This window comes from Caenorhabditis briggsae (genome assembly GCF_000004555.2).
Source record: "Caenorhabditis briggsae complete genome, chrI, whole genome shotgun sequence".
Lineage (NCBI taxonomy): Eukaryota > Metazoa > Nematoda > Chromadorea > Rhabditida > Rhabditidae > Caenorhabditis > Caenorhabditis briggsae.
Genome location: NC_013489.2, coordinates 5445012 through 5465009, shown reverse-complemented (window position 1 = coordinate 5465009; position 19998 = coordinate 5445012). Strand labels below are relative to the sequence as shown.

At 41.3% G+C, this 19998-nt stretch overlaps 6 protein-coding genes across 6 annotated transcripts; 3 read left to right on the top strand and 3 right to left on the bottom strand.

Moving 5' to 3' along the window:
* Positions 1-959: 959 nt before the first annotated feature.
* On the top strand, positions 960-4079 carry Cbr-rme-2 (the record flags this gene model as incomplete). The annotated part of the gene is made up of 7 exons (XM_045235304.1): positions 960-1055; positions 1106-1618; positions 1701-2559; positions 2604-2794; positions 2845-3053; positions 3100-3901; positions 3960-4079. The coding sequence occupies 7 exons, from the start codon at positions 960-962 to the stop codon at positions 4077-4079; spliced, it is 2790 nt and encodes a 929-aa protein (XP_045092484.1).
* A 2185-nt stretch (positions 4080-6264) lies between these two features.
* Cbr-hrdl-1 lies at positions 6265-8243 on the bottom strand (the record flags this gene model as incomplete). The annotated part of the gene is made up of 6 exons (XM_002639191.1): positions 6265-6480; positions 6532-7341; positions 7386-7529; positions 7580-7706; positions 7759-7889; positions 7935-8243. The coding sequence occupies 6 exons, from the start codon at positions 8241-8243 to the stop codon at positions 6265-6267; spliced, it is 1737 nt and encodes a 578-aa protein (XP_002639237.1).
* Positions 8244-10404: 2161 nt separating this feature from the next.
* Cbr-cco-1 lies at positions 10405-11108 on the bottom strand (the record flags this gene model as incomplete). Its single annotated transcript, XM_002639192.1, has 3 exons — positions 10405-10517; positions 10563-10662; positions 10923-11108. 3 exons carry the CDS (start codon positions 11106-11108, stop codon positions 10405-10407), a joined length of 399 nt encoding a protein of 132 aa, XP_002639238.1.
* A 2651-nt stretch (positions 11109-13759) lies between these two features.
* Positions 13760-15203, top strand: Cbr-tba-1 (the record flags this gene model as incomplete). Its single annotated transcript, XM_002639193.1, has 3 exons — positions 13760-13979; positions 14030-14643; positions 14688-15203. 3 exons carry the CDS (start codon positions 13760-13762, stop codon positions 15201-15203), a joined length of 1350 nt encoding a protein of 449 aa, XP_002639239.1.
* Positions 15204-15416: 213 nt separating this feature from the next.
* On the top strand, positions 15417-18929 carry Cbr-drsh-1 (the record flags this gene model as incomplete). Its single annotated transcript, XM_002639194.1, has 8 exons — positions 15417-15749; positions 15781-16292; positions 16340-16562; positions 16613-17483; positions 17536-18452; positions 18501-18667; positions 18714-18837; positions 18891-18929. 8 exons carry the CDS (start codon positions 15417-15419, stop codon positions 18927-18929), a joined length of 3186 nt encoding a protein of 1061 aa, XP_002639240.1.
* Positions 18930-19031: 102 nt separating this feature from the next.
* On the bottom strand, positions 19032-19617 carry CBG03799 (the record flags this gene model as incomplete). The annotated part of the gene is made up of 3 exons (XM_002639195.1): positions 19032-19368; positions 19415-19501; positions 19550-19617. The coding sequence occupies 3 exons, from the start codon at positions 19615-19617 to the stop codon at positions 19032-19034; spliced, it is 492 nt and encodes a 163-aa protein (XP_002639241.1).
* Positions 19618-19998: the final 381 nt, after the last annotated feature.

Here is a 19998-nt window from a genome sequence, read left to right as displayed (position 1 = left end):
AAATCAAAGAAAATACCGCATAGTATCCGTAGGAACGGTAAAAGTACGGCGAGTCAGTGGAGGCAAACTGAGATCCGAGGTGCTTTTCGAGTGAATGATATTACGAGAGCCGCGGACTCTGAAATTCAGAAGGCTCCGGCTGTTGATATTTGATTTTGAACCCATACCTGTACTTCTTGTCTTTCTCAAGAAGCCATTCAGACTGACGTGGATTGTATGCCTTATGAGGTGCCAGATCATATTCAATTGNTNGCTTTCCGGCGGGCCCGTCATTTCACAAGTTTTGAAATTTTCAAAAAACACATAAGGGGGGGGACCCTTATGTGATTTTTTTCTATCAAAAAATTTTTTTCGAGTTTTTTCGATCTTATTAGATCAAACAGACAAACAATCCAAAAAAAAAACAAAAAAAATGGAGAAAATTATTTTTAGAGCTCAAAATTTGGCTCAAAAATACAGAATTTTTGATACTGGGCCTTCCGGGCCGGGCCCGGGCCTTGAAAATTTCCTCAGGCCCAGAATTTGACAAGTATGCTTTTGTTAGAAGTAGGCGTTAAAAGTGAAAGTCGCTGGTGAGCTATCTTCCATTAGGTTAAATTGTTTTGTGCGATTTCTTCATGTGCGTGTGCAATGTGTTGTATTGACTCCTCCTCCCCCGTCCCTGGAGAATGTGAAAACTTCCAGGATGCTTCTATCAGTTTTATCCTTCATTTTATTCAGTTTTTTTTGCAGAAAAAAATATTTGTATTCTCTTCTTGTTTCATCTCACTGTGTTTGCATCTTTTGCTTATTTTTCCGATTTTTTCCAGAATAATTCACAAATACTTGTTGCAAAAAACTTTGTGTACCGTATGATTGCAAAACCGTTGCGATGCCACTGCCCAATTCAAGCCCCGCGCCTTTCGCACTATGGCGGGAACTCCATTCGCCTCGATTTTTAACCGCGAATTTAGCTACAGATGCCAATTTTCATTCATTTTCGTAATTACTTTATCACCAAGAGAGCCATGCGTACTGCTTGGTTTCTCACTCTATTCACTTACCTACTAATCAAGGTAAATTGATATATTTTTAACATTTTTTGATTATTCTATTTTTTTTTCAGAACACAACTCAAGCTCCTGTCACTAACACAACATGCGATCTGGAAAAGGAATTCGATTGCGGGAGCGGAAGCCTTCGGTGTATACCTGCAGAGTGGCAGTGCGACAACATAGCGGATTGTGACAATGGAAAGGACGAGTTGGGATGTACATACGCTCATCACTGTGGAAAGGGATTCATGCTATGCAAAAACACGGTGTGTGTGGGTGGCGAGTTCAAGTGTGACGGAGAAGACGACTGTCGTGATGGAAGTGACGAACTCCACTGTGAATACAATTCTCGTAGATCTCGTTCCGATCGTGTCGCGCCTTCACCGTTCCCAAACACCTTTGTGGGCCATAATGGACCAGAATGCCATCCACCAAGGATGCGGTGTCGTTCTGGACAGTGTATTCAGGCTGATCTTATTTGTGATGGACATGCTGACTGCACGGGGGGCGATGATGAAGTCAACTGCACGAGACCAAACATTATTGGAATCCAGATGCTGCCGGTTCACACCGATAGTCCATTGGCTGATCCTACGCTTTTCACTAATGATGAATACGAGTAAGCTGAATTTCGTAACATTTCAACTATCGGTAATCTATTTTCAGAAAGACGAATGCCGCACTGGCTATACGATGTGCTTCAGTGGTGACGTTTGTATTCCAAACAGTTTCCTCTGTGACGGCGATGCAGATTGCGATGATAAATCCGACGAGCTCAATTGTGAACTCAATGCTCCAAATGAGGAACAATTCCTTTCTGGACAAGCTGATCACATGCATTCTTGCTCAGCTGCTGGCAAGTTCGCCTGTGAAACTAAAGGAACCGAGATGGTTGTGTGCCTTCCAATGAACTCGACCTGCAATGGAATCAAAGAATGTCCGTTTGGAGACGACGAATCTCGCCATTGCTCCGAATGTGCTAGAACGCGTTGTGATCATACCTGCATGAACACTCCACGTGGAGCCAGATGTATATGTCAAGAAGGATACAAACTCGCAGATGACGGAGTTACGTGCGAAGACGAAGACGAATGCGCCACATTCGGACACATTTGCCAGCACTTCTGTGAAGATAGACTTGGTTCGTACGTTTGCAAGTGTGCCAATGGATATGAACTAGAAGACGATGGTCACTCTTGCAAGTATGAGACCTCGACTACTTCCGAGGGATACCTTTTCATTAGTCTCGGAGGAGAGGTTCGGCAAATGCCTTTAGCTGATTTCCATGATGGTTCTAACTACGCTTCCATCCAAAAACACTCAGGACATGGGAACATCAAGTCAATCGACTTCATGCACCGTAACAATAAAATGTTCATGGCGATTTCTGACGACCAAGGTGAACCAACCGGAGAATTGGCGATGTCTGAAAACGGCTTGCTCAGAGTTCTTCGTGAAAACATTATCGGAGTAGGAAACGTTGCTGTTGACTGGATCGGTGGTAACCTGTTCTTCACACAAAAATGTAAATCGAGGTAAAAGGAAATTTTGAGAATATGCATTCTTCAGATCCGTCACCAAGCGTCGGCGTATCGGTGTGCACAATGAACGGAATGTTCTGCCGCAGAGTCATTGAGGGTCAAACACAAGGACAAACATATCGTGGTCTCGTGGTTCATCCAATGCGCGGAATCATCGTCTGGCTAGAGTCCTTCCAAAAACTTCATCGTGTCATGATGGCAAATATGGATGGTTCTCAGGTATGATTCATATCAGTAGAAATATATCTTGTCGAATCAAAAATTTACAGGTTCGTGTTCTTGTCGACAACAAACTTGAATCTCCGTCGGCTCTTGCCATTGACTACATCCGCCAGGACGTTTATTTTGGGGATGTTGAACGTCGATTGATCGAGCGTGTTAATATCGATACCAAAGAACGACGAGTCGTTGTCTCAGAAGGAGTGCATCATCCATTCGATATGGCTTATTTCAACGGATACCTTTACTGGTCTGATTGGTAAGAATCAAAAGCAAACTGCTAATTTTACTGTTCACTTTTTTAGGGGAAGTGAGACTTTGAAAGTTCAAGAGCTGTCCCATCACCATTCAAGTGCACACGTCATTCACTCGTTCAACCGTTTCCCATATGGTCTTGCTATCAACCACTCGCTTTACCAAACTGGTCCTCCAACAAATCCATGTCTGGAGTTGGAATGCCCTTGGCTCTGCATCATTGTACCAAAGACTGATTTGATCACCACCGCCAAATGCGTGTGTCCAGATGGTTATGGATATTCAATTTTCGACAACTCATGCGTCCCACCCACGACAAATGAGGAGAAGAATAAACTTGAAAACCTATCACACATCGGCGCTGCGTTGATGGCGGAATACTGTGAAGCAGGTGTGGCATGCATGAACGGAGGAATGTGCCGCGAACTACAAAACGAGCACGGAAGGACTCATCGTATCGTTTGTGATTGCGAAGAACCATACGACGGCGAATTTTGTGAACGGTTGAACCCAGAAATGCTCGCAGCATTGGAAGAAGCGGGAACACCTGCCGGAATCATTGCTCTGGTGCTTATCTCTCTTCTTATTCTTGTGGTGATAGGATGCTCTGCGTTCTTCTGGTTTGCTCAAAGAGAATTGACCAACGATGTGATCTCCACTGCTCGCGTCCACGTGGATAACATGGCTAGAAAGGCGGAAGATGCTGCTGCTCCATTTGTCGATAAGCTGAGAAAAGTAACCGACAGACCATCAAGCTCATCACCAAAAGACGGATGTCATTCGGCAACAAACGTAAACTTTGTTACTGATGAGACAACTGCCGAGAGAAGAGTTCGCATGCAGACATCACCGGTAAGCAATTCATGAAAAAACGGATAGTTCAGCATTTCAACAGTTTGCCATGTTTCAGTCATCGTATGGTAATCCACTATACGACGAGATCCCAGATGTGTCATCCGGCTTCACGATATCCTCGTCAGCACCGTTTGCTGGCGTCATTCGTTTCGAAGATGACAATAGCTTGTTGTGATTTCTACAATCTTTCTAATTTGGATGTCTGTAAAGTATATTTATTTTCATCTATTTATTGCATGAACCTTGAATTGCTATTTCTTGTTTCTGTTTTTTTATATGCTCATCTGATAGTGAGAGAGAGAGAGAGGGAGAGAGATTGTCTGGAGTGGGCGGACAGTGGGGAACTGCTAGAGCAACAAAAAGTGCAGAAAATTGTGGAACGCTGGCGAGTTCGGCACCTCCCACTTTTAGCAACTACTCATTCGAATATCATTTGCTAGAGTCTCACTTGCTAGAATTGCCTCATGTTCTAGAAATTCCCCGATTTCAGTCTCGTTTACTAGAATTTTTGGGCCTATAGTCCGGGCATCTGCTTTGATATTATCAGCTATTTACTCATCTGCTATTTTAGCTCGTCTGCTAGAGCTCGTCTGCTATTTTTCTAGGTAATGACCTAATTTTTCTATGTCACGACCTCATTTTTTCTATGTTACGACATAAGTTTTCTAGATCATGACCTAATTTTTCTATTTCACGACCTAATTTTTCTATGTCACGACCTCATTTTTTCTAGGTCACGACATAAGTTTTCTAGATCATGACCTAATTTTTCTATGTCACGACCTCATTTTTTCTAGGTCACGACATAAGTTTTCTAGATCACGACCTAATTTTTCTAGGTCACGTCCTAATTTTTCTATTTCACGACCTCATTTTTTCTAGGTCACGACATAAGTTTTCTAGATCACGACCTAATTATTCTAGGTCACGTCCTAATTTTTCTATTTCACGACCTCATTTTTTCTAGGTCACGACATAAGTTTTTCTAAATCACGACCTAATTTTCGGTAAATTATTATTTACAGGATAATTCTAGAAAGGTTAGAGTGAATTGCTTCAAAATAGATTTTGATCATCTCACCTTGTTAGGCCTTCGATGCTATTCAAGTGTGGTTCGAACGTGAGGTGAATTGGAGCGATCTTCATTTGGTTCTTCTCGAGAAAATCGGCCACAACCTTCGTTCCACGTGTTGAGACGAGTGAACACGGATGACCTAAAGTCAAAGATTGTTTTAACGAAATCCCGCTGGCACTGAAAAGATTGGACTCATCTGGGTTGAGTAAAATCTGAAAAATCGTCATGTTTTAAAATGTTCCCAATGAAAAAATTCTCGTTGAAATCGGAATTCGTATCAAATTAGGCGACGGAGCTGTGAACGAGCTCCACAGCTGAAATATATAGAATTCCTCACACTTCGGATTCATTCATTTCCATTCTGTTGCTCTATTATTTGTTGTTTCTCGATGAGTTTTTGTAAATACTCTAAGCTAATGCCTTCATTCTGACAGAAGAGAATCGGGCAATTACTCTTTGACTACACCACTCTTTGACTACAAAGTCTCTTTGACTACATTTATCTCTTTGACTACACTTGTCTCTTTGACTACAAAGTCTCTTTGACTACACTTTTTAAAATTTTAAAATTTTCTGCAGTTTTTGTGGGCGTTCTTACAAAATATAAGAAGAATTTGAGCCTAAGCCTATAATTTTAAACAAAAAACTGACAATTCCAAAAATACATCACAGTGAAAAAAGTACTGAAATTCGCGAAAATCAGCAAAATTCTCACTTTTTTTCGCTGAGATTTCCAAAATTTTACTATTTTCTGTAAAAATCAAAGGCTTAGGCTGAAACGGTTACCGGAAAACTGGTGTTTTAGCCTAAGCCTACAATTTGAGACAAAAATCGGAAACTCCAATAAATTCAGTCAAAAAGTACTATAAAACAAAAAAGTGTAGTCAAAGAGAATGTGGGGTCAAAGAGTAGGTGTAGTCAAAGAGTGGTGTAGTCAAAGAGTAATTGCCAGAGAATCGGGAAAAAATATACAGTAATACCGGGAAGGAACAGGGTAAAGATTAGAATTGGACGAGATTTCTGTGAAAACACGACAACAGGCGAGGTTCAGAACCTCGATAAAGGGTACAGAAGAAAAAAAAAGATTGGTTGGATGATGGTGATACCCATACGTAACAATGGAGAGAAGGGTCATGAAAGAGAATTAGGACTATGCTATGAAAGGAAAGATGAAAATCTTAGAGAATATCATCTATTGGTTACAAAATATACAACAAAGTCTACTTACAATACCACGAAAAATATGTGGCAGCTTTACAAGAGAAAACCTAAAGATGAAAAAAAGTTATTCGGTGATTCCCATCGCTCGCAAATCAGCAGCTTTGTCAGAAGCCAAATATTTGCGTCGATAAGTTTCGATCATGTTCGCTCTTTGAATTTCATAGTAAGAGAGCTCTGCTTCACCAGAAGATGAACTTAACTTTGTCCAAGTTCTTTGGCGAGTTCTATCTGGTTCTTGGACGACTTCCACATGTTCCTCATATTCCAATTCATTATCAGTCTGAAAATATGAGATGTATATAATTTCATTGTTCTCCTGTTAAACACTCACGTCATCAGATAAATCCTCATCCAGCACGCCCGGTATGAGTGAGGCGTTTAGGCCCATGCGACCTTCTAGAATATTCTCAATAGTCGATTGAGCTGATCCTGACTGTCTCAGATCTGCTAATATCGTCTCTGGTGACATTTGAGGGAACATTTCTAGAACTGTTTCCAACATGGACTGAAGTTGCTCTTGCGTTGGCTCAGCAGCTCTTCCGAAGATATTCCCAAAACTTGAGCCAACTTCCACTGTGAACGAGGGGAGTGTGAAAAATCCAAACGTCCTGCCGTTGAAACGGAACATTGTGTTCCCGTTACCAGAATCTGTTCTGCTGGCTTCTTCCTGTGGGGAGGGTATCACATATCTACATGTTGGACACGAAGAATCCTGAGCAAGCCACCACATGAGACACCAGTCGTGGAACTGATGAGAACATGGAAGACGTCTTGAAGTTCCAAGCAACTCCCAACACACAATGCACCTATCGTCAGAATTGGCAGCTTTTACACTTGGATAGGCGCTCTCGATGTGCTCGAAGATTTTCTTATGTGTACGATGTCGACCCAGCTGCTCTCTCATGCAATTGTAGGTGAGTTTCATGTGATACAAGAAGAAGATGCTCGTCAAGTTGAGTCCAGGTGCGAAGACGAAAAGTTGAGCATAGCTCAGAAATTGGAGAAGCTCACAAGCGAAATTGGTGGCAAGCTCGAGCCAGTAGTTGAAGTGACGAACTGAATCAGGATTGAAAGAGAATACGCGAGACGAAGAGATGCATCGGAAGAGAATGTAAGTAGATCGGAAAACAGCGAGAAGGCACTGAAAAGTTATTTTACTACTCAAACAGTTGCAAACTAACTTACATCGAAATACAGAAGAACTGCTGGTTGCCATTCCAAGTGTTGTTGAAATCGAGAAACCATGAATGTCATGGCAATTGAAACGAAGAATAGAAAGAGTGAGATGAACGAGACTCTTTGGCTTCCACGATCACATGAGGGTGAAGTCTGAAATTGTGCATTAGCTGTGAACTTCGACACGGGATATCCAAACATACATATTTTAGTCTCTGACAAGTCACAAACTGCAGATGCGAGAGAAAACCACAAACACCTCCCCAGATCATCCACGGCATCACCCGGTGCCCTTTTTGTGGTCCAGTCACAACTGACAAGTATACGATTCTAAATGAATTAGATTAGGTGCTTCTCGAAACAAATTATTCTTTCGACTCACGTGAGAAGAATGTAAGAGAGGAACGCCTGACGGGCAGCGACTTCCTCTTGTCGAGACAACTCCTTGAAGGTTAATTTGATTATTAGCTTCGTGCACATTGCTAGAATTGCGAAATACGAGTTTATTGCAACCTGAAAACATTTTATATTTGAATGAAAACAGTAAACCGTACTCACCCAGATCAGTGTAGTATCCGTTAAAATATAATGAGCCATTTGAAATACTGTGCTTCCAGCTATCGTATCAATATTTATACCAAATGCCGTTGTGAGTCGAGTGTTGTTTCGAAGTTCTTCCTCCAACAGCCTTTTGATTTCAGGCTGGGAGTGAAAGTGGGTAAATACTGAAGCTGAGGCGATGAAAGCGACACAGAGTGACAGCGCCAGGTACCCTTCTACCGATGGGAATGTGGATCGACCGATTATATTTGCGATCCCCAGGGGCACCTGAGGATGACGAAGAGCTTGCGGGTTGCCCCTGTTCATCGCTCTGAAATGAAACTATCAAATTGATTTCTGGATAAGTTTTTTTTACGATGGAGCAGAAAACAATAAGGTGTGGGAGGACATATGTTCAGTCTAATGCATGCGCGTCGATACTCAGCGCGCTCAACTACGGTATTCGCGTTAGAGAACATTTACTTTACGTCCTGAAAAAAACACCGTCGGTGAGAAACAGCGAGAAACAAAAGAAGAATGGGAGTCGTTCAAAGGTCAGTAAAAAACAGCAGAAGAATGCTCGTAAACTTTCGTTGCACATAAAACCAATCCCGTATTCTGACTCTTTGGTACAACTTTCGCTTTCCAATTATTTCCTATCTGGCACAAGATGAATAGCTTTATAACGTACTTCCGATGAGATTAGAATATACAAACGAAGACACAGACCTAGATATTTCTAAGAAAGACTCCAATGACGTCAGCTGGGAAATATAATAATGAACAATATAAATGAACTATCAGCCGGAGTCATTCCAAGAGGCTTCCGTAAACAAGAAACTTGGCAGAAACTCGAGAACATCTAATTCGCGTTGAAAAAAGGAAATTTTTTGAAAGTCTCAATATAATAGAGGTGAATTGGAAAACATCGACCGCATAGCAGCATCCCCTAAGCACCGATTATCTGAGATTTCCGTTTTCAAAAATGGTGAAAAAGAAGGAAGAAGTAAGAGAATAGTTAGAGAAAAAAGAAAGGTTCGTCTGCTGATCTGGGTCTCTCATTTTTGGGAATTGGCGATAGTCAAGAAAATGAAAAACAAATTGTCAAGTTGACGTCACATGAGCGGTTAGAATAAGAGAATCAAGCTTCATTACGGCTACACCTTAATTAGAATGATTGCGAGTGTGTCATGAATCAGACTTGGGAGTGATTATAGACGATGGGCAGGCAGCAATAAAGTTTACTTCTCTAACGAATGAAATTCCAGGAGTTGAAAAAAAACAAGCAGTCGCAAGAGAGCTCTCTAACCTCTCTGGCTCTTCGTATACTCTTTTAAACACACAGAGAATATTGATTTTGACGAGAAAGAGGCGGAAAGATGCGCACACACGCCAGCGAGAAGGCCGTCACTGAGAAGGGAAAAGAAATACGGCAGGAGGAAACGAGAGTTGCTACTGGTTTCCAAATTGTCCTTCCACTTTTTTGCTGATATTTTAGACGACAAAGAAAAATGAGAAGGTCGGGGGGGGGGGCAGACTTTTGGCTTGACAAGGCGGCATGCTGTGTTTATCATTTACTTCTCCCGGGGGAAAGGTCACTCGTTTTCTGCAAATGATTCTGCCAAGTGGTCGACCAGTAAAACCTTCAATGTTTTTCTATCCCACTACTAATGGAGAAGAGATGAAGAGGAACCCCTTTCTGTTTCAAACAATTTATGATCTCTTTCTGAAGATAATTAACTATAAGAAATGGCACGAGTTTCCACAGAAACGACACACCACTAATATGTTATCAGTAGACTCTGACCCTTAAAAAGTGAGAATTGAAACGAGTGAGGAAGCAAAAAAAGTTATTTGGAATGGTGTCAGTATCGAATTGGGCAAAAGTTCAAGTTTCTGGCGAGAACAGTATAGAAACTCGTTCTGGGCAGTATTTGTCAGGGTCAATTTTATTTGAAATGAAAATGGGTCACGATGAATTTCTTAGCATCCTGTGGAGTATTGAGAAACGAAGCTAGAATGTTTTAGATCACCTCAAAAAAACCTAAAGAACGGAAAACCGTCAATCAACAACGACTGATACCAGATGTGCCAGGCAATACCGGCACGTGATCGAAACAACCAATAACAGAATGAGAGCGAGACGCCCCGACTCAAAAAACGTTATCAGTTCGATTTAACGAAGATCGACAACGGCCCAGTCAGCCGATGTTTTGTTGTTATTGTTGTTAACATTTTTTCGATCAATGTCCAATTTTCAACGAGGAAAAATGGGACTATAGGAATATAAATCAATTTTTCATTGCTTTTTTCCGGAAGATCTTTCCCATTTTTATAATTCACAGAAATAGTGAGAAACTTGAAATTAAACATGAAATTAGTAAAGTGCACGAAAAAAAAACATTGCGGTTTGTTGTCAAACCAGCGATTTATTTTTTACTGATGCATTCTAAAATATGTCGGAACAGTATTCTACATCGAAAATTGTTTAGATGGATTCTGGGTCGGCGTCGACTCCCTTGAACCAATGTCCGCACTCGCATCTCTTTGGCTCTCCCTTGGCAATAGTCATGAAGTTGACATGTCCTGAGTCTTGCTCGCCTAAATTTTCAATTTATCACATTAAATTTTCGAAATAAAACTTACACATGCATCCGATGATTCTGAAGTCGTAGTGAGATGGGACCAAATTTGGCTTCTGCTTGGTGGAAGCCTCGGCACGGTAGTAGACCTTTGGCTCGTAACGCTGAAATATGGTTCTCAATTAGAAAACATCTTGGTTTAGCGTGGGTGTGCTTATTTTTTAAACGGTCCCTCAGATCAGCTTCGACGAATATTAGTTCAGTATCAGCTAAATTCCAAACAAGGCAATGCTTTTTAGAATATTAGACGACTCACAATTAGCTAAGTTTTGACATCATGGGGAAAAAAGTTGTGCATCTCAAATGCGAGATTCGGTTAGTTTTTCAATTGAAAACCCGATCTTGAAGGTTTAAAAAAACTCACATCATCTCCAGCAAGACGAGCAAGAAGCATCTTCTTTTCGCGTCCAGTGGCGTGCTCAAGTGGATCCGGGTAGTATCCGTAGTCTTCTGGTGATGCCTCGGTGGCCAAGGTACGACGGGCCACGGCAGCTGGGGCAACAAGTTTCTTGGAGAGAGCGGCAACGGCCGTCTTAGCAAGCTGAGCCATCTGAAATCATAATTTTTTAAGCATGAACACAGAAGTTGTGATAAATTTTATTGATTGAAGGTTTGAATTTGACATTTATCTACCGAAAACCGAAAAAAGCGCACAGAAAGTGTTCGAAATGAAGCGGAACCACCATGATTATAGCATGATGTTCTTTTTTAATCAATTGTTCTTTCAATAATCAATTGGTCCTTCAATAACAATAGAAAAACGAGTAAAAAGCACTTGGCACGATTTACGGAGCCTGCGACGGGCGTACACTCGGCAAACACTGCACGCTTTTGCCGCGACGCACAAGACGCTCCACAGCGAAATATACCGTAGCTTGAAGATTTGAATTCACTGTGACCAGTCGGTGCGCGCGGTTAAAATTCTGCTATTCGTGGCGGCAAACGAATGCAGTAGAATGAGATAAAGTCATTCGCAGTCTTTGTTGTCGTTTTCTCACTTACAATTGTTTCTTCTAGTATCGATCTTAAGTGTTCCTCTAAAGATGTGTAACGAATTGTTTAAATATCCTTTCGAATTTGAATTTTTGTAGAAAACCTCATTATCAGCAAACAACCTACTTATTGAATTCGAAAGATTTTTGTCGAGCCCCTCCCCCAGTGAAATCAATTGTTGGTCTACGCAAACTTTCTTACCAGATCCTATGTTAAAGGTGGTGTGCGGTGAAAAATTTTATTGCTTTATTTGGTGCAGAAATCCACGCCGATTCCCATAAAAACAAAGAAAAATTCAAAAAAAATTCCTTCATTGAGAAAAACGGCATCGAAAAGTCAAAGTGGGATCCGGTGGCCTAGCGGCCAGGTGTGAGTTTTCTAGGCCAACTTCCGGTAAAAACGCGCGAAATTCCAATTTTTATTGATTTTAAGTGTTTTCTCTGATTTTTGTCAGGTTTTTTCATACAGCTGGGAGAAAATTAAAGGTGGGGGGACAGGAGATTTTTCGTAGTTTTTTTGTAGCTAGAGTATGCATTCTACCGTCACGGTGTACAACGCTTAATGTCACTCTGCGTACAGCTGTCATCCTCGCCTTTATGTATGCAATCGGGCGTGCGCTTTCTCTTTGCCCGCGTGGCTCAGTCGGTAGCGGCGTCTCTTTGAACGGAATCTTTGAACGGAATTTCGAGAACATTATTTTTTCATGTCCCCCCACCTTTAACAAAAAAATTTTGAAATCTTTAAAAAACATCAGAGAAAACACTGAAATTCAATAAAAATTCGAATTTCGTGCGCTTTTACCGGCATTTGGCCTAGAAAACTCACACCTGGCCGCTAGGCCACCGGATCCCACTTTGACTTTTCGATGCCGTTTTTCTCAATGAAGGAATTTTTATTTGTTTTTATGGGAATCTACATGGATTTCTGCACAAAATAAAGCAATAAAAATGTTCACCGCACACCACCTTTAATACTAGAAGGAAACCAAATCGTTATATAGTTGTCAATAATCAAAACGAGATTTCCGTTATTAAAGCATACTTGCAACGGGCCAGGCTTTTTTCAGAATTCCCAGGGTTCGTCTCGGCCCGGGTTTTCAGGAACAAATTTTTCCTGTCTTTTCAAAAAAATTTTTCGGGGCCAACTGAAAAAATGGACGATTTTTCTGTCAAGTAAAAAACTTTTAAAGATAAAAGTGTTCATAAAAAATAGTTTTTTTCACAAAAGAAATTTTTTAAAAGTCTGAAGTTTCAAAAAAAATTCAAATTTGGAAAACCCGGGCCCGCCGGGCCCTGATTTTGCAAGTATGATTAAAGTCTACCGTATTTGGAGACATCTAACGTGTGTTCGGTTCTTTAGGTATTCGAAAACATTCATCCTGAATTTATGTTAGTCGTTGTCTCGCGTCTTTCTCTCGTTTTGCTCTCAACCCCTGGATATAGTCATTAATCCGGGTATCATCTACCCTATAGACATGTCTTATTTCGCAATGCCAGATGGCCTCCGCCACCACCGTAGTCTAGGCTATGTTAGAAGGGTCGCCTTTGTCCTTGGCCGAGCGCACAAACATCGCTCTCACTGACCCGAGTGGCACTGACACTCTCTGGTCAGTCGTTTCAATGTGACAGATGTGACGAGCAAGAAGAAGCCGATTGTTGTCTTCTTTAGTCTTCCATACCACATTTGCGCTGTTTTACCCGCGACAGAATATCTAATTGCGAAAGAGAGATGCTGGGTCGACCAATTCTTCCCTACTCTTACTCGCCTTTCTGCTTCCATTCTCCAATTCGGTCGATAAATAGCTTCTGCCTCTAGGGCTCAGCGCCCTTGCTCCCTGGTCGTAATTGGCCTTTTTTCGCAATGTCTCTTGTTTTCCTCTATTTCGCAACTCTCTTGAGAGCGTGTCTCTTGCATGTCATGGGTGTGCAATTGGATAGGTTTCGTTAGAAAGTCATAAATTTTATAGTTCCACACACCCTCCCCAATTTGTCTAACGAATTCTCGTATTTTGGTCTGTTATTCAGTTTTCCCCAACTGAATTAAACGGCGAATCCAATCTACCATAAAATCCCCGACTATAACTGATGGTGGCCGTGTCACCGCGCTGTTGGATTTCTGTACTCTTTACCGCATAATCATTTTCTGTCAACCACGATTTCACTTCTATTGCTGGAATTGTCATTGTCTGTTTTCAGGTCTGTATTCAACATGCGTGAGGTCATCTCTATCCACGTTGGACAAGCCGGAGTCCAAATCGGAAATGCTTGCTGGGAGCTCTACTGCCTTGAGCACGGAATCCAGCCTGATGGAACTATGCCATCTGATCAACAAGCTGATGGAGAATCCTTCACCACGTTCTTCTCTGATACTGGAAACGGAAGATACGTCCCACGATCGATTTTCGTTGATTTGGAGCCGACCGTTGTTGGTAAGAAAATAATAAGTAACTGCATCATTTAACGAGAAGAAACATTTCAGATGAGATCCGAACTGGAACATACAAGCAACTTTTCCACCCAGAGCAGATGATCACCGGAAAGGAAGATGCTGCTAATAACTACGCTCGTGGACACTATACCGTTGGAAAGGAATTGATTGATACCGTTCTCGACAGAATTCGACGTCTTGCTGACAACTGCAGTGGACTTCAAGGATTCTTCGTGTTCCATTCTTTCGGAGGAGGAACTGGATCTGGATTCACCTCCCTGCTCATGGAAAGACTCTCAGTCGACTACGGAAAGAAATCCAAGCTTGAATTCTCCATCTACCCAGCTCCACAAGTGTCTACCGCTGTCGTTGAACCATACAACTCTATCCTCACAACTCACACCACTCTTGAGCATTCTGATTGTGCATTCATGGTTGACAACGAAGCTATCTATGACATTTGCCGTAGAAATCTCAGTGTGGATCGACCAAGTTACACTAACTTGAACAGAATCATTTCTCAAGTTGTGTCTTCTATTACCGCATCTCTTCGCTTCGATGGAGCGCTCAATGTCGATCTGAATGAGTTCCAGACCAACTTGGTTCCATACCCAAGAATCCATTTCCCATTGGCTGCATACACTCCACTCATCTCCGCTGATAAGGTAACATTGAAAAATACTGGCTTTTTCGCATAACCTTTTTTCAGGCTTACCACGAGGCACTCTCCGTCAACGACATCACCAATAGCTGCTTCGAGCCAGCGAACCAAATGGTGAAGTGTGACCCACGTCACGGAAAGTACATGGCTGTTTGCTTGCTGTACAGAGGAGATGTTGTTCCAAAGGATGTCAACACCGCCATTGCTGCTATCAAGACCAAGAGAACCATCCAGTTCGTTGACTGGTGCCCAACTGGATTCAAGGTTGGAATCAACTATCAGCCACCAACCGTCGTCCCAGGAGGAGATCTCGCTAAGGTTCCCCGCGCCGTGTGCATGCTCTCCAACACCACCGCCATCGCTGAAGCCTGGTCCCGATTGGACTACAAGTTCGATCTCATGTATGCCAAGCGCGCCTTCGTTCACTGGTACGTCGGAGAAGGAATGGAGGAAGGAGAGTTCACCGAGGCTCGTGAAGACTTAGCCGCCCTCGAGAAGGACTACGAAGAGGTTGGAGCCGACTCCAACGAGGGAGGAAACGAAGAGGAAGGAGAGGAGTATTAAACCAAGTTTCATCAGTTACCGCATAATACATCAAATTCTGCTTGAAGTGCTCTCATCTGCTATTCTCTTTTTAAATAAACCTAATTCCAATGTACTCAAATGTAATCTCAACGCTTGCTTATCTTCACGATAAATTATTTCGACGCAATTACTGTTGTTTTTGAAATGACATAGAAAAACTACAGCTCACATTCAGCAGAGCTTTTAGGAGGAATGGATTTCACTGAGATACACAAGCGATCTCGACGGAAAAAATTCCAGCAGATACATCAGGATCGTAAAGATGAAATGATTCAGCAATTGGGACGAAGGTTCCATAATCAACCTTCAACATCAGCCACTTACCCCTCCGCTGTAGAAGATATCCCTCTTCCTTCAGAAGTGCCTAATGTTTTCGGAGCTCCACCTCCGTTAACAAACGCTGATTTTCATAGAAACTTTCTAGTGGATCCAGACGTTGTTGTGTCACATTCTGCATCATTAATACGTTCGAATAGACATATTGTGAAAGCGGAAGATGCGGAACAGTATATGATGGTATCAAGGGTTTGCAAACTTGAAAAAAAAAATTTTTTAGGAACGGGTCGGAACTACTGCGGAGAGGGTTCTCGAAGACTTCAACTCTAGAGTTATCAAACCTTTGAAAGCCAAAAGACGTCTTCAAATCGATGTGCCTTATATCGACCATCCTCTTCATTCGATGAGGAGTAAAACTCCAGAAAGGAAAGAGAACGAGGAAGATAGTGACTCGGAAATCAGGTCATCTGATTCTTCAAGTGATGCTGAGTATGGATCTGATGTTGAAGAAGAACCAGATAGTTGTAGACGTAAAAAGAGAACTCACAAGATTCAAAAAGCAGATTCTTCGCAAACAAAAGTTGAAGAGAAAGAGAGACAAAATACACTGCTGAGAATGGGAATCGAACGAAAAAGGAATCATCCGAACGCAATTGATCCCCATATTTCATATAACGAAAAAGGGCTAGGAAATGATAGTCCAGAGTGTAGATGCCCTTTTCCTATTCGTAATCGTGGACTGAAACATGGATACTATGCTGGGGAAAACCAAGTTCTGAAATGCAGTAAAAAGTAAGACCCCCAATACATTTCCTTTTCAAATGCCTCTCAAAATTTAGTGATCGTGCGAATCTACATTACTATACTCTACATGTGACACCTGCACCGAATGAATCGCAGATTCAAAAAACGCAGATGCTCATCAATGGAATGGAGTATCATTTTGAAGGGTTCACTATGGTTACACATGCTCCATTACCTGATTGTATGACTAGACGTCCCGTCTTTAAATACAGTATCGATTACGAGTTTCAGTTAATAGAAGAATTCATGCCTACTGAAGTGAGTTTCCTAAATATCAAAATAGACATTCGCATAGATCACGTTTTCAGTGTTTCGACCCAGAAGATTGCAACTCGATTTTCGAATACATATTCCATGATATATTTGAATTGCTTGACTTTGATTTATACCCGAAACATCTTCCACCTGGAACAGCTTCATGTCCAACGATTCATATCGTGCCTCGATTCGTAGCAATGGAAAACAACACAACCTTCATTTGGTCTTCTAAAACAGTCCTTGCTTTCTTCCTTCTGCACGGAAAAAATAATATGTTCAGTCCAGAAGATGTCGAGAAAAACTGTGCGATGTCTGATGATGCCTTCGGTCGGACGATTGCAAAGTTGAAGCAGTCGATAGTCCTGAATCCAATGAAGAAGCCTTCCGCGTTAAGGGCTGACTGGTTTTCCAGAGATCTAGAAAACAAGGAGATGTTTCTGATTCAGAATACTATTCGATCCCAAAATTTTGCCTCCCCATTCCTTCCCCAGATTGCCGCTCTTGAGAAGAAAATGAGTCGACTAAAGCAAGAAAAAAAGGATTCTGGAAACAAAAATCCACATTACGAAAATTTAAAAGCCGAGTTAATAGTTTTGAAAGACAAGCACAGAGAAGCAAGGCAGCTGAAACTAAAACTACCAGTCAAAGACTACATTGACACTGGGCTCAAACCAGATGTGGTCGCTCATGTCGCTATGGCCATTATAGCCAGTCATCATATTCGCTATAATTTCTCGCTGAGCGTTTTCGAGAAAGTCATCGAGTACAAATTCAACGATCGGAGAATAGTGGAGTTGGCTCTTATTCATTCTTCGTTCAGGTCTTACTATGGAACAACACCTGATCATGTGAAGAATATGATAAGTAATTGTGGGTATCGAAAAAAATATGGTGCTGAGGAGAGAAGAGAAAAGAAGAAAGGTGAGATTTTGAAATTTTAAATCATTCTGAATAAATCATTCGTGATTTCCAGGAATCATAAGTCTGTTCAATATCATGGGCGGTGAAACATCCGGGGGAGAACCAATCTTGCACAATGAACGTCTCGAGTATCTTGGAGATGCTGTTGTTGAATTAATTGCTTCTCACCATCTCTTCTTCATACTCAATCATCACTTTGAAGGAGGTCTTGCTACTTACAGAACTGCTTTGGTGCAGAATCGTAATTTAGCTAAACTGGCAATGAACTGTAGAATCGATGAGATGCTGCAGTTTGCTCACGGAGCAGATCTAATTAACGAAGCAGAATGGAAACATGCACTTGCTAATGCTTTCGAAGCTCTGATGGCGGGTGTGTTCTTGGATTCAGGCATTGCACCGTGTGATGCAATTTTCTCGAAAGCAATGTATGGAAAGGATCCGGAGATGAAAAAAGTGTGGGATCATCTTAATGAGCACGAGCTCAAAATTGAAGATCCACTTGGAGATCGAGATTTATCGCGTATTACTCCAGCACTAACAGATTTTCATAGACTGGAACAAATCATTGGAATCGAATTCAACAATATACGACTCCTAGCCAAGGCGTTTACAAGGAGAAACGTTCCATTCAACGATTTGACTAAAGGACACAATCAACGGCTCGAATGGCTTGGGGACTCGGTTCTCCAGTTGATCATTTCAGATTATCTCTACCGTAACTTTCCACTTCACCACGAAGGTCACATGTCACTTCTAAGAACCAGTTTAGTCAGCAATCAAACTCAATCTGTTGTCTGCGATGATCTGGGATTTCAAGAGTTTGTAATAAAAGCGCCACATAGAAAAAATGATCTAAAAATGAAAGATAAAGCTGATCTAGTCGAAGCTTTCATCGGTGCCCTATACGTGGATAAAGGACTGGAGTATTGTCGAAGTTTCATTAGAACTGTCTTCTGTCCTAGATTAAAGGTAACGTTTTCTGAATAAAGAATAAATCCCCAAACGTTTTTTTTTCAGCACTTTATCAATAGTGAAAAATGGAACGATGCGAAATCTCATCTCCAGCAATGGTGTCTTGCAATTCGAGACTCGAGAAATCCAAATCCAGCTATGCCAGAATATAGACTTCTTGGGATTCAAGGACCAACAAATAATAGAATTTTCAGAGTGGCTGTGTATTTTAGGTATATCTACAAAAATAAGTTCCGAAAGAAATTATCTACTTTTCAGAGGTGAACGACTTTCCTCGGCTGCTGCATCGAACATGCATACAGCAGAGTTGAAGGCTGCAGAAAATGCCTTAGCTGCTCTTGAAAAGGCGTCATTCTCCAGAATGAGAGAGAAATACATGAGTGTAAGTTTAATAGTGATAGAAACATTTTACTAATCCCGTTCAAGATTTTTTAGGGTCGACAACATCGTCTCCATCGTATTTTCTTCAGCTAATTTTTTTTGCTAGTTTGTTCCAGTCTTTTAATTGAGATACTGGCAATTCGTCTTTACTTTGTTACAAATATTTATTTGATCGTTTTTATTGTGATAAATAAGTTACATTCGTTCTCCCAGAGCTGCCTCAATGTCCTTTTTCATATCTTTTGGATCAGTTGTTGGTCCCAATCTCTTGATGATCTTTCCATCGCGTCCTACCAAAAACTTTGTGAAATTCCATTTGATTGCATCGAACATGAATCCGCCTTTCTCATTTTTTAGGAAAGTGAATAGTGGTGATGCCTTGTCTCCATTAACATCAATTTTCTGGAAAAGTGTTGGCTCAAATTTGAATTTGTCTGCGACGAAAGCAGCAATGTCGACTTCGCAAGACGGCTCCTGGCCAGCAAACTGATTACAGGGGAATGCCAGAACTTCAAGCCCGTCTTTTTTGTAGCTGAAAAAAGTTTGGGTTTCCATGGAAGTGTTGAGAAACATCTTACACATCGAGCAATTCCTTAAGCTGTGTATAATTTTTGTTTGTCAGCCCACATTGAGATGCCACATTAACAATAATGAGCACTTTTCCTCTGGAATTTTATTAGCTGAAACAAATGTCCAAGAAGAATCGGACTCACTTGTATTGAGATAGTGTCACATCGTCACCATTGGCGTTTTTCACCGTAAAATCGTAGACAGAAGACATTCTGGAATAAGGAAAATTATAAAAAAGAAAAGTGTGTCTGTTGCTTATAAAGACAATTGAAAATAGGGGCAGAAAACAAATCAGAATGATGACAATTCAGAGCAAGGGAGAGGGAGGGCAGAGAACATGAAACGGCTGATGACTTTCTTTTGGAAACACTGGGGGAAAAGGAGGCAACAATGTAGGGTTTGTGACCAAAAAGTAGTCGCCAGGTGGTTTTGTTTGAGAAGGTTCAGATTTCTTTTGAGTGGTTTATAATTGGTTTTTCATTGATCAACCAGGTGAGATACTTTTTAGAATATTGTTTTATAGAAAAAAATGCAAATTAATATTATCGACTTGTATCATTCAAAAGACTGGTTTAAATCTTACTCTGCTGTA